The 14,031-nt window shown below is 42.3% G+C and overlaps 1 protein-coding gene across 11 annotated transcripts in view; it reads left to right on the forward strand.

Moving 5' to 3' along the window:
• LOC127530190 (RNA-binding protein, mRNA-processing factor 2a) overlaps positions 1-13,131 on the forward strand; it is a 58,001-nt gene extending 44,870 nt beyond the window's left edge. For 6 of the 11 annotated variants that reach the window (XM_051944490.1, XM_051944477.1, XM_051944500.1 and 3 more), the window contains 8 exons: positions 1,618-1,861; positions 3,684-3,761; positions 5,403-5,441; positions 5,569-5,631; positions 6,513-6,663; positions 8,951-9,114; positions 11,146-11,218; positions 12,046-13,131. In XM_051944490.1, the coding sequence (XP_051800450.1) occupies positions 1,618-1,861; positions 3,684-3,761; positions 5,403-5,441; positions 5,569-5,631; positions 6,513-6,663; positions 8,951-9,114; positions 11,146-11,211 (805 nt within the window). In that variant the 3' untranslated portion in view covers positions 11,212-11,218; positions 12,046-13,131. Of the gene's footprint in view, positions 1-1,031; positions 1,341-1,617; positions 1,862-3,683; positions 3,762-5,402; positions 5,442-5,568; positions 5,632-6,512; positions 6,664-8,950; positions 9,115-11,145; positions 11,219-12,045 lie in introns of all 11 variants that reach the window. The other 5 variants (XM_051944553.1, XM_051944542.1, XM_051944509.1 and 2 more) reach the window with 5 other exon arrangements.
• Positions 13,132-14,031: the final 900 nt, after the last annotated feature.

Genomic DNA, 14,031 nt, shown 5'->3' on the forward strand with positions numbered 1-14,031 from the left:
ACGGCAGAGCTCCACTATTTTTAGATCAAATCTCTGAAGAAGTCCAGAGAGACGACGTCCGTCCAGCCGGCCCCTCCTTCGCCCTGAACGCCCAATTGTGTTTCTACACAAAGTCAGGAAACCGTTTGGCCTCTGAGCTGCTGGTAGAGAGGAAACCCGTCCAGCTGAGCCTCAGGAACACTAACGCTAACGCTGCAGGCCGAGCTCACGTCCAGGACGAGCTTTAAAACACCCCTATAGATGGTACACACCTTAATACACACTATAGGTAGTACACACCTTTATTTATATTCTAATATTGGATTATTATTACTGATATATTGACATAAAAGCATCATTTTAATATTGCAGCTTTGTACAGAAAAGCTATTTTATTCACTTTACTAAATAAATATTTAGTATTTTTTTTATAAATCTTTATCTGCAAAGTAAGTATTAGAGTCCAAATATTATAATTTAGTGTGAAATAGAACAATTAAAGTGGCACAAAATCCATCCATTCTCTATCCACCGCTTTATCCTCACTAGGGTCATGGGGGGTGCTGGAGTCTATCCCAGCTGACTGAAGGCAGGGGACACCCTGGACAGGTCACCAGTCTGTCACAGGGCTACATATACAGACACACAATCACACTCACACCTACGGACAATTTAGAGTAACCAATTAACCTCAGCATGTTTTTGGACTGTGGGAGGAAGCCGGAGTACCCGGAGAAAACCCACGCATGCACAGGGAGAACATGCAAACTCCATGCAGAAAGATCCCAGGTCGGGATTTGAACCGGAATCTTCTTGCTGCAAGGTGAAAGTTCTAACCACTACACTGTGCAGCAATAAAGTGGCACAAAATGAAAAGTTACATTTATTTAATCTACCGGATAAAATAAAAGACATAAAGACACATTTAATGAACAGACAGAGCTGAACAGGGATGTATAAATGAAGGCACATGAGGTAAAACATGACAGAAATAGTAGAAATATTCTAACATTATAGTAAAAACATTCACTGGTTTCATTTTCTGTGTTAAGAGGAGATGGAAGCTGCAGGTTCAGGAGCTGACATGGAGCTGAACATGGAGCTGAACATCCAGCTGGAGCTTCAGGTTTCCATCAGATAACAGCAGGAATCTAAAGCTGAGGATCATGGAGGTAATAGCTCTGGTTCTCTGGTCACTCATTGGTTCTGCTGGTTCCATAGAAGTGCTGATGGAGCTCCAGGCCCGGGTCTGCCGGCAGCTCCAGCTCCGGGTCTACCAGCAGCTGAGGCGGATCTGCGCTGATTGCGGCACAGCAGACTGAACCATAATTGATGACCTAATTGAAAGGAGGAGGAGGAAGGTGGGGGTCACTGTCGGACAGGAGGAGAGAGAGAGAGAGGCGCTCCAATGAGGGAAAGTTGAAGTTTTTTCTTCTCTTCTTCTTCCTCCAGTCCCACAGCTCAGGTTTTCATGTGAGCGCGGAGGCTTTCTGTTTTTTACGCGCACTTCTTCCCCCATCTTCTCACCTTCACACACGGAGCACTAATCCACCTTCTCACCTTTACTTTTTTAGCGGCTGTGTCTTGAGTTTCCTTTCTTCCCGTTTTCCTTCTTTTATGAATGATTCTCTCTCGCAGTCCTGCTGCCAAACTCTGCTCGGATTCCTCCTCGTCCAGCGCACGACCTCACCTCGGCACATCTTCTCTCCTCAAGCTCCGGCGCCACCAGGACTTCCACTGCAGCTTCAGACGCACTTGGGCTAAATTTCACTCGACGAGGAAGAACCTGATAGTTTGTTCAGCTTCAGCAGCAGCTCAGACCGAAACCATGAGCCTGAAGACGGACGCAGAACCGAACAACAACGTTTCCATCGAGGAGGAGGTGAGTTCAGACAAACTTTGACTCTGCTTCCTACTTTCTCTTTGCCCTTCACTGAAAGCTCTTCTTTCTGGTCAAACGTTCTCTTTTTCTGAATTGTTTGTTCAAAGTTGTCCTTTCTGTCCTGACTTCGCTCTGAAACGGTTTAAAACCGGAGCAGTGAGTGTCAGTCAGAGGAAACGCTCCTCCTGTGGATTCAGTCCGCGGCTTTCAGGAAAATATTCCAAAATGTGCTTTTATTCAACATTCTGACATTTATTTTTCTGTTCCTGCTCCTTTAAAATGAGCCTCTATTTAAATTTACGTTTTTAGCAATAAGCTGTTCTTTACCTCCTTTAAAACACATTTTACTGAAGTCTCAGTTTTTCTGACTTAAAATCTTATAAATCAAATGAAAAGTTTTATTTAATTTATACTGCAGAGTTTATGAGCACCAAAGCTGTCAAATCCCCAAAACACATTTAATTTCAAAACCAGCTGAATAAAATAAGCAGAATCTGTATTATAGGAAAATGACTGAATTTAAACTCCAGGGCTGGAATTTCTAGAATATTTTAGTTATTTATTTTATTTAAGCGTCTAAAACATCCACGTTGAATCCTGGAGGTAAAACCTGACATCCATCTGTCAACATTTCAGATTTATGAAGCTGAAAAAAAGTGTGTCCTGCTACAGTTCTGTAATTTATCAGTTTAAATCCAGATAGTATTAATTCTGTTTCTGCTTTATTTCTGTGTGGCCGGCTGTGTTTCCTCCTTAATGACTCCTCGTGGAGACTCTGAGAGGAGCTCCGGCCTTCTGCTGCTCCTCCATTGTTCCTGTTGTTTCTTCATAAAGCCTGGGCGACTTTTCTTAGCTGAACTTCTACATTCTTTTTTCCTCCTGAATTAAGAGCTAACGAGGCTCTTTAAGTGTTAATTTACCGTCATGTGGATCTTTAAAGTCACACGTCTCTGAGGGTGAATTTAAACATCTCCAGAGCGTCCAGCTGGGAGCTTTCAGCTGCTGATCGCCACCTGAAGCCGAGGCCACGGGTCAGAGGAAGGAAATGGATTCACGCTGAGCGCTGTTGTTCCTCTGGCAGCCCCCATTGTACCGAGGGCCTCCCACCGGCTGGAACTAATGGGCCCTGCACCGCCACCTTTACCCCCCCCCCCCCCCCCCCCCCCCACCACCAACAGCCCCGGCCTGGACCGGGGGGGCGGCCGGGCCTGAACCGGGGAGGGACCGGCCGGGCCTGAAGAGGATCTCAGGTTAAAGAACGTCTGATGTTCTGTGTGGAGCAGGACGTTCTGTAGAAACGGCAGCATGGGCTGAATGTGGTGTTTTTAATCCTAAAACAGCCACAGATGACTTCCTTCTAACTAAAAATGGTTCAAAAACCGATCAGACTGCCTCCATTTGGGCCTAAATGAGGGTTTAAAGCAGCATCTTCCAAACTGAGGATCAGAGAAGGTTTTCTAGCCTTTTGCTTTTCCATCAGTGCATCATTTTAGGTCTTTCTGGCCTTTCAATATTTACTCTATTTGCTGTAGTAACTGCTCTTGTTTTGCTCTTGAGCTTTTGGTATTGTGTGGTCTTTAGTAATTGTTGACTGATCATGTCCAGCTTCAGGTCACACTGAACTCTCTGCTTTTCACTTATTTGGTCTTTTTTTTAAAAATGAAAATCTGCAAACTTCACCAACTTCCCTGCTGATTTCTGTTTTTATTTTCCACTTTATTAAACTGGTTGTTAATGAGGTGAATTTATTTACAGGACTCCAAATATTAACAATTCAGAATATTTTATGAAAATGACCAAATGCACTGAACTCTGTCTGCAGGTACGAACTCTGTTTGTCAGCGGCCTGCCGGTGGACATCAAACCTCGAGAACTTTACCTGCTCTTCAGACCTTTTAAGGTGAGTTTCAACATCTCGTATTTCTCCAGAAGCAGGATGATGTTTGTTCAGTGATAGTGGAGCTCAGGGAGGAATTTAAAGGTGAATAAAAGACTCGATCAGTGGAAGCTGCTGTGTTGAAATAAATCCAGGAAAGAGTTTGTAAAAAGGATTTTCTGCTCATGGAGGAGCTGAACGTTTGTTTTTAGGTGTTGAAGCACCTGTTGTTCTTCAGGTGACTCATGTCGTCCTGTGGGTCAGTTTGATCCGTTTGATCCGTTTTAAAGTTTGAAAATGTGGGAAAAAAAAAAAAAAAAAATTCACAGCAAAACTTCTGATGTCCACATTTTCAACATTTTGGGGAAATTCTTAAATTTTTTGGTGGAAAAAATGTTTAAGAACATTCAAATAATTTTATGTGAATGTTCTTAAAAGAAAATATTAGAAGTTTTCCAGACATACCGGGCTTTGCAAAAGTTCTGTTGTTGAGACATTCACGAAAATGAACGCAAAGATTTTTTGGTGCAATAAGATAAAACTTTTGGGTGGCCACATTTCTGATTAATATTATCATTAAGACATATATTGAAATATTTGGAAAATAAAAAATTATCTTATTGCACCAAAAAATCTTTGTTCATTTTGCAAGTGTAACAGAACTTTTGCAAAGCCCGGTATATGTAATCACTTTAGATATTTTTAGGATTTTTTTGGAAGATTTTTACTCATTTTTGAAAATATTTACAAGAATTTTCATGCCAAATTTGGAGGATTTTAAAAATACAACTTTTAAGGAATTATTGGAATTTTCTTCCTGAAAGTTTTGCAAATTTTCAGAAATCTGGGGAATTTTTTTTTTGCTGAATTTTTGGATTTTTTTCAGACATTTGGTGCTGTAAATGAAGCCAACAGGAGGGTAAATATTAGCTGTTTTAGCACATGATGCTAACAGTAGGTTTATTTCCTTTTGTACGTCCTTCAGTCCAGTCCACATATTTGCATATATGGAAATGAGGCCACATCATTGTTTCCTGGACTCCCTCCCTCCCGTGTCCTAACTAACACTGAAGCCGTGTCCCTCCACATGGATGCTCCTGAGGAATGTGTAAATGAGTAGCTCTGGGATTGGCCAACCAATCCTGTCCGTGACCCGGCTCGCCCACTGAGTCCAGATCTGTGTTTCCTCTGCTACCGTTGTGAAGGCTTCAGGTTATTAGAACTGTTTCCTTTTGTTCCAGCGGTGGGTGAACACGGCATTTAATCCAGAGTTAAAGTGGTCCACAGCTTTCTGCTCTTCAGAGGAAATCTTCTAATATTCCCTCCTTGTTTCTGAACTACTGAGTCTGGTTCAGATCTCGGCCTCTGACAGCTGTTTAATTTTCTGTGGCTGTAAATCAGGATCAGCAGAGACCTCATCTATCAGGAAAACTCCTCCAGTCCTCATCGTTCTTTAACAACCTGCTGCTGTTTAACCTGAGGCTTTATTTGGAAGTTAATCTGAACGTTCATGTTCTTCTGTTAGCTGTGAGGGCAGGTTAGGGTTAGTTCCTTGTTTTAGCAGAGCAGCCTCCTGCAGGTTTCTCTTCGTATATCGAGGCGTTCATGCCTGACTTCCTGCATGTGACTGCAGGGTGGATAATTGGCTATCTTTCTTCCCCACAGGGTTATGAAGGGTCACTGATTAAGTTAACGTCCAAACAGGTGAGATCCTTCATCAGTGTTTTAATGCTGGATCTGTAACTTAAAGGTGTAAAAAAACATCCAGTTTTCTTTGATTTGAACTGTAAAACCCTGGGTTTTCTGAGTGTTTCTTCTTCTTGTCCTGCAGCCTGTCGGGTTTGTAACCTTCGACAGTCGATCTGGAGCTGAAGCTGCTAAAAATGCACTGAATGTAAGCATGGATTTATTTCTCCTGGTTGTGCATTGAGGTTTTACTGTCTGATTATTTCCCCCTTTTATCAAATCTTTTAATTACTAGACTTGTTCTAACCTTTTTTTTTTTTTTTTTTTGTTGAAACCTGAAGAAAAAGGAATGACTGGGGGGGAAAACAGCTTCTCTCTCCTTAAGTTTCTCAAAGCCAACCGTTTTGTCTTCTATAATTCAATGGCAGGCTCATTTTTGGAAAGAGGCCAGAATCCCGTAGCCTTACGGTAGTTTACTTTGACCTTACATCCTTCTAGTCTGGTTTAGCTCTCCTCATTTTGCATATCACTGCTTTTACTGTACTTCTGTCTAGCCACATGTGTAGTGTTGATCTGGACACATCTTCAGTAGTGGAAGCTCTCATGTTGTCACCAGTAGCCCACGTTGGCAGATCTAACACTCTGTATAGCCAGCAGTCACACACAAACACACAAACACACACACCAGATACTCACCTGCATGTGGGCACGACGCTTAGGGCACCACAACACAGCAGGGTTTAACATGCCGCTCAGAGCCTCACCATCGGCCTCCTCTTCCTCCTCTCCTGCTCTTCCTCCTGTTGGTTTCATCACGAGGAAGAAGCGGGTGTTGGAATATTCTGAGTGCATCCTTCAGCCCCTCTTTGTTTTTCTTTTTCGTTTTTGAAGCTTTTATTGGTTCAATAAAAGCAGTCAGGAGGAGCAGGGTGTTTTTTTTTTTTTTTACACCCAGCGAGCTGAAGGATGCATCCTGAGTATGAAACTGAGGACAGGAGGCCGTGTGAGACTCTGAGATAAACCCTCAGACTCAGCCCACCTCCCTTACTATACTATCTCCCCTTCCTCCCTCCTCCGTCTCTCCCCCAGGGAATCCGTTTTGACCCCGAAAGCCCCCAGACCCTGCGCTTAGAGTTTGCTAAAGCCAACACGAAGATGGCAAAGAGTAAGCTGATGGCCACACCGAACCCCACAAATATCCACCCCGCTCTAGGAGCTCACTTCATTGCACGGGACCCATGTAAGTTCTACGGCTGCACCACTCTAGGCTCATCCACTCTCACCTCGGTACCTGGTTCTTCATTACGCTCAGAACATGGTGGAGTTTAAACGGTCAGATATCTAACAAACAAGGACTAACTCACCTCCACATGCATGTTTCATCTCAGTTCTCTGCTTCTGTCCAGCTGAGGAGGTCCTAACGGGGTTCTTAGACGTCGCTGGGTTCGTTCGGTTGTTGTTGATTGGATCAGACCAGATTTTACAGGAAGGGGGCGCTAGAGAGCTGCAGTATTGAAATATTAAACGTTTTACTTAAAGTTGCATCTTTTCCTCACAGTTCCGAACAGAAATAGGTTAGTTCTCGTCCAACCGGCAGGACTTTTGTGTCATCTGCTGACTTTAATGCGATGAAGCATCTCGGCTTTTCTACGTATTAATAAAATGAAGATAAATCCGGTCTGGTGGCTCCTCGAGTCATTCCAGCTCAAACCATCACAGTTTCTCCTCAGACGTCTTTGATTCGGCTGAAATTTTTTGAAAAAGTGCCCCGTCGACCTGGCCTAGCTGCGAATAGGCTGACGTAGATCCTAGAGCGCCGGAAATCGGAGGATGCGGGAGTTCGGTGAAGCCTTATTTATACATACAATACGTCTTTCTTCTCAATGAAACACTTCAGTGCCGTCCTTTGTTTATCTTTCAAGTTGAATTTTAGCTTCAAATCTTTAAGGGCTGTGGCCAAAGCCGAGTCCAAAGATAACTGTTTATTGTGCGCAGCCAACTTCTTGTCTATCCTTGTTTCTATGGTTGTTTCCGGTTGTTTCTGTCAGAATCGTCACGCCTCTGTCGTCACTTCGTTACGCCCGCCTTCTGACTCTACACTTCATGGTGATTGGTCCGGCCAGTTTTAGGAGAATCCAACCTCGAGCCTTATGGAGGGTAACTAGACCCACCCTGGCAGAGAATTAAATTCGTTGCCGTGGGTTGTCTAGCGTGGCTAGGCTACTGTCGACCTGCTTTCAGCACATTTTTATTGCACTTTGACATTTAAACGACATTCACTAAAACGATTGAAGGTGAAGGATTTTCACTGTTGGAATAATCACTGGAAACGAGTCCGACTCCACAATACTGGGAAAGTTAATTAAATTATCTGATTATTGGGAGCTGAAATATGCTAGAAAGTCGTATAAATCCCATCTTTGACCACGAACAATCCATCCATCCATTTTCTTCCGCTTATCCGGGACCGGGTCGCGGAGGCAGCAGATGAAGCAGGTCGTTCCAGATGTTCCCCCAGCAACGCTTTCCACCTCTTCCTTGGGGATCCCGAGGCGTTCCCAGGCCAGATGAGATGTATAATCCCTCCAGCGAGTTCTGGGTCTTCCCCGGGGTCTCCTCCCAGATGGACTTGCTCGGACCACAAACAAGTTAAATGATATTATAGAAGTTATCAGGTGATATTTTCTGGACCACACATAGCTGCATGTCAGAATAATACAAAACAGACTTTTTATTATGAAAAATATACCCTTTATTAAACACATATTTGCTTAGTTTAAATCTGGAGAATAGTTTGGATCTGTCCATCTGGCAGTAGAACCAGAACTTCTGAAATCTGATCAATCATTGTAAAAGTTCAATGAAAATAACTTTAATCAGCACAATAATAATGTAACTCTGCTCTGGGTTGTATTTTGGATCATTCTGACCACATTTAGTTCAGAAAATATCACTAGTTATCTTAATGGATTAATAGTTAATGGATGCTCGGAGCAGGAACTTTTCATGAAGACTTCAGTTTAAGAGTTCAACTCTTCAACCAGAATCTCAGATGATCCACTGGTCTGATGTTTAGGTTCTGAATGAATGATGTTATGAGGAAAAAGCTGATTTCAGTCTTTTATGCTTCATGGTTCCTAAGTTTCACGTCCAAACATGAAAAAATGTGCTGAAAGAGGGTTGATGGGAAACTTTAACTAAAACTATGGAGGAAAGTATTTAAGTTTTAACCCTTTGGTGCTCAGCATGGATCAAAAGTGACACGAATACAATTTAAAATGTCTCCTGACCATAAAAGGGTTAAATATTGAAGTAAATGAGGTGTTTGAGCAGAAGGATGATCTGAGATGGAATGAGCCTCCTATATCCTTATATTAATTTTCTTGTCTCAGTGATAGAAAGCGTTCATTCGGTTCTAAACCTAAACGACAACAGAACATCTCCGTGTTTTATTCCACATCTCCATGTTCCAGCCTGTGTTGATCTTCCTGATGCTCAGAGGTCAGTCAGCTGTTTGTTTCCTCCAGATGACCTGACGGGGGCAGCGCTGATCCCAGCGTCCCCGGATGCCTGGACCCCGTACCCCCTGTACACCACGGAGCTGACCCCCGGCCTGCCCCACGCTGCCTTCACCTACCCAGCAGCCGCCGCCGCTGCTGCCGCCCTCCACGCCCAGGTGAGGGACCAACCGGTGTGTGTTCTTCTTCTTCTCTTCTCGTAGCTTCAGTGAACGTTCTGATGTTCAGGAAGACGTCATAGACACCAGATTAACGAGCACCTGCCACTGCTCAGCATGCATGATTAATTTCTCTAAAAGTTTTAGTGTTTCACTGTTTGTCCAGTTCAGCTGCAACTAGAGTTTGAGGGATGATGTGTAATCCTGGAACCAGATGAGCAAATTACTAGCGGGACCGTCCCCCTTGGTAAACCCTGTGGTCCATCTCTGGTCCTCTGTTTCTACAGCAGCAGAGATGTGATGAAGTCAGTTATTATGGGATGCTGAACTCATGGCCAGTCTGAATACTATAAAAGGTGGAGCTGAGTTTTCTCTAAAGGATCTGGAGAAGGTCTGGATGGAGATGATGCGGTGAAACCTTAGAACTTCTGCGGATTTTATCGTCTGTTTTGGCTCTGGGTTTGTGGATGAAGAAGATCCTGAAGGTTTCCTTTAATGGAGCCGTTTTCTCTCTAAAACTCCAGATTTTATTCTGGAGCTGGACTCTAGAAGGAATTATTCTAAAATGTGTGTTTTTGTATGAAGCTTTATCCAGACTTCAGGTTCATCTAAGATACGATAAGATCTGCTTCATTCATCCCAGAGGAAACATCTACAGCAGACTGATCCCCTCAACCCAGAACTGGGTTTGAAAGACATTTTGTCTAAAATATTAAAAAATGGTCAAAATGCTCCATTTATCAGAGCCAGAAACTGTAAAAACAGAACATTCCTTTAATAAGCCTGTGATGTGCCGTTCTGTTGGAAGAACTTCATCAAATCTTTATTCCAGACGTCACATTTAAAAGTTAATCAGAATAAACCATTTACTCATAAAAAGCTAAACATTCTTCTCTAACTGACGAACCATGAAGCCACGAGTGATTCAGCTACAGTCACAGAAACATTCAAGGATTGATTTATTTATTTTTGGTTGAACTGCAGGCTGTGTAATCTGAACAGGAAAATATCGTGTAGAGCCTCCGTTTGTCCAAATAATCAAACATGTCTGAAGGTTCTCGGTCGTCCAGGTCCTCTTAAGGTGAAGGGTGTGTTTCAGGCAGTTGGCTGAACTAAACCCTTCACCAAATAACCAAAGGAATTCAACTTCAGTTTTTGTGATATTTTTTGTGGCATTTTATATTTTAGAGTTCTCTCTGCTTCTAGACCCAGCTGGGATGTTTTCAGGATGTGCAGGATTTTATATTTCAGTAAAAATGGAGTAAAATACCAGAAAGTACTGGAGTTCAGAGGGTTAACGTGCTGCCAGTGATGGGGTCTGACGTCGGGTTTTATTTTGAGTCTAGTTTGCTAAACTCAGTCTAAACATGGCGACTGCTGTAAATAGGATTATTAATCCACTGTGGGAGATTCGGGAGCAGGAACGGACCAGAGTGTTTACGGTGCAGTCTAAACGCTGGGAGTGGGCGGGGCTTTCTGGTAACAATGGCAATGGAAAATATTTGTGTGGTTGGGTCATTTAAAGTTCATCGTTGGCTAACTTCCTCCTGTAAAGCAGGGAGAGGTGGGCAGATATCTGCTGGACACTAGAGACTGAGGAATGTGAAGCATTTGCTTGGAGAAATTGTCAGACTGATGGGTTCTCTGGAAGTGCCAACTTGCTGTCCACGTTCCCGTTGGAACATAAGCTGAGCTGAGCAGCACAACAGGCCTTCTAATTGCATTCTGATGAAAGATCCCTAAAACGTCCTGATCCCTAAACGAGCGGCGGCTGGACTGAGACGGCAAATGTCAGAAACAACTGTTGAGCTGAGCAGAGACCTGGTTCTGGTTCAGCCACAGGTGTGGACATGTTGAACACATGGAGAGCTTCTCCACATTTCCCTTAATTACTCCGACTATTGTCCTCTGAGCTCTGTGACCCACATTCCCACGGCTGCAGAGAGCCCGGCTTAAAGGGCCAGACCTACCGGCCTGTAGACGGAAACCTGTTGATGGATGATGGTTCTGGTTCTGGTGTACATGACTGTGTTTGTGTTTCTTTAGATGCGCTGGTACCCCACTCCCTCTGAGACTTCCCAGCCTGGATGGAAGTCCCGGCAGTTTTGTTAGATATTTAGTGAGTAACCTTTGGTCAAACCGTGTTTTTCTTCTTTTAGTCCTCTGACTGATGTCAAACCGACAGAATGTTTAACTGAAACTGTGCAAGTGAAAATGCTTGAAAGTGAATTTGTGTTTAAAGGAGAAGGCTGGAAGTGAATTCTGTGAACAAAAAAGATCCACACATTAATCAGGACTTCCCCAAACAGTGACTCGGCCTCCAACTGTCTATACAAACATCTGTACACTGGGATTTTTAGCAAACTTTCTTCTGGTTTCTGTCACTTTTCATTTGGATTAACTTTTGTGTTTTTGCTGCATAAATAAAGCTGCTCACCTTTTTACTCATTTTTCATTCACAAATTAACTCAAATTTAATGCACGAGTGAGTTTTTACTTCACCGAGGAAAATGCCATCTAGAGAAGAAGTTTGGAAGTTATTTTTGGTACCTTTTGGCCCAGAGAGACGAGCTGTTGGGCTTTAGGATGCTCAGTACGATCAGTTCAAAGTCTTTTGGCATTTTCATGGTAATTCTTTAAAGAAAAATGTTGAATTTCACCTTTGAACAGGTGATGAAGCTCATTTTTCTGCCATAGACACTCATTTAATCTTCACCATTTACTGCATCAGATGTTTTAATCTGGTCCTCAGTAAATCCACTTTATACTCCTCTTTGGTTTCTGTTTAAAAACGTACAACCTTTTTTCTGAATGAGTTGTGTGGAGCCGAGGCCACAGAAGCCAACAGAATAACGCCAGCTTTATCCTTTTAAAACTCACTTTGTTTGAAATGAAAGATGAACAGCGTGTTGGACTCACTGGTGTTTCTCTTCTATTTCCCTCCAGGCCTCTGGAAACCACACCTTTGTCCAGCTGAAGTGAGGTTTGCCGAGCTCTTCGTTAATTTAATCAGGTTTATTTAATGGACAGATGTGCATTATTATAAACAATCAGTATTTATATCTCCTCCCGATTGTCTCTGGGGGGAGTCTGAGTTAAACCCATCTTGCTGTCGACAATCTAAGCTCATCCTTGGCAACTATCGCGGTACCATCTTAGCACTTCAAAATGAAAGCCTCATGCAAAACCCGTTCAAACTCCATGGATCATACTTGCTGAGGGAAAATTGCCGCATTTGAAGTTACCGTTGTTAAGCTAGTCCTTCCTCGGGTGGCCGCTGCTCTGGGAGGTTTAGAAGCGTTAAGTCTTTGCATGTTCAAGTCTTTTTGGCATGAATTTAGAACGCAGAGTTCTGTGTATCCTAATTTTCTTAGTGTTTGTGTTGCCGTGTTCTCGGCCTAGACAGCAACATGTTTTGTTTTCTGTAGAACCTTGGTCTTACCTCTGTGGACGCTAGGCTGTTGTGTAAATGGCTTATCTCGCATGGACCTTGTGAATGCATCCCTGACGTTCTGACAATCCCAGTCCTGATGATCATATCAATGTCTGTCATTATTTGAGCAAAAAAGGAAAGTACAAATGTTTTTGTACTTCTTTTTGCGTGATGTATATTTATGCATTTTTGTGCAACTAAATAATGAACCTGTATAAGTTGGATGTTTAGTCGTCTCTTGTGTTCTTTGGTGTTAATTTTTTGATCCTATAATCTTGTTGAAGTAGTTTTAAAAGTGCAATTTGTTTAAAGGGGAAGTGGGTATCTGTCAAAATAAAATAAAAAATGAATGGAAGTATTCTGAAGGTGGCTTGTGCCATTCTGCTAACATGAGATTGCTGTAAAAGGATCTTTCCAGAATGTGAAACTGGACTACAAACGTGACGGGTTGCTTTTTGGGGGCCATTTTGAAATGGGAAGCAGGATTAGACTGATGGAGGAATTTAGTTTGTGGTTTAGAAACATGTTTGTCTTTGTATCTGCTGTGCATAAGATGTAAAAAATAATAATCCCATCTTATGAATAAAAGTGAATGCATATCTCTGGCATCTGTCATTCATCGCCGTGGCGACCAATCAAAGCTAAAGGCTCGCAGAAATGCAGACGTCAGATGTTGGCATCAATAATTGAGCTTTTCATTTGTAATGCACCGCTGCATTAGTGTCTGTTTGCATCATGTGTGGCTCTGACCTCCACTCTCTGCACTCATGAGCTGCTGAGAAGCTCAGCCGACCGTGAGGATCCTCCAGAGACTCCTGAGTGTTTTCAGTATGACCAGCTGCTGGTTAACATGTGGCCATGCTGGGATAATTAAATTCAACAGGACTGAGTCACGCTGCATTTACAGCATCTGACCCAATGACGGCTTCATCACGGCCGCATTTACTGTTTTTACTTCTACATTTAGTCTTCTTTTAATAAAACAGGCTTTTAGTGAATTTAAACTGAAGCATGAAAGTTCAACCTTTAATGTCAGCGTATGTTTTTCTCATTGCCTAACCATCAAAATGAAAATGCAACTAATTTCAGTTTTATGTGCTTCTTGCAGATCCTCATCTAGGAGGGTTTGCAGATTTTCTGCATGTTTCTAAATCAGACATTTAAAGACTTTATCCTGAAATGACTGACATTTTCTGAACTAAATCAGCAAAAATAATCCACAAAATAATGTCAATAACAGATCACAAAAATAATCCACAGATAAAACAAAATAATGTAAATGAAAATTAAAATAGTTCTAAAACAAAAAGACGGTTTCCAAGAAGGAAACGTTGAATGTTTTTCAGTCACATCAAACCAGACATTTAAAGATTGCACCTATGAGAGAAATAATTCATAAAATAAATGGGAATTATATAAATGACAAGAATATAGTTCTTGAAATAAAAACTGATTCTCAAAAAGTTTTTCTGTTTCAGATCAAAGCAGACATTTAAAAA

Source organism: Acanthochromis polyacanthus, chromosome 2 (genome assembly GCF_021347895.1).
Source record: "Acanthochromis polyacanthus isolate Apoly-LR-REF ecotype Palm Island chromosome 2, KAUST_Apoly_ChrSc, whole genome shotgun sequence".
Lineage (NCBI taxonomy): Eukaryota > Metazoa > Chordata > Actinopteri > Pomacentridae > Acanthochromis > Acanthochromis polyacanthus.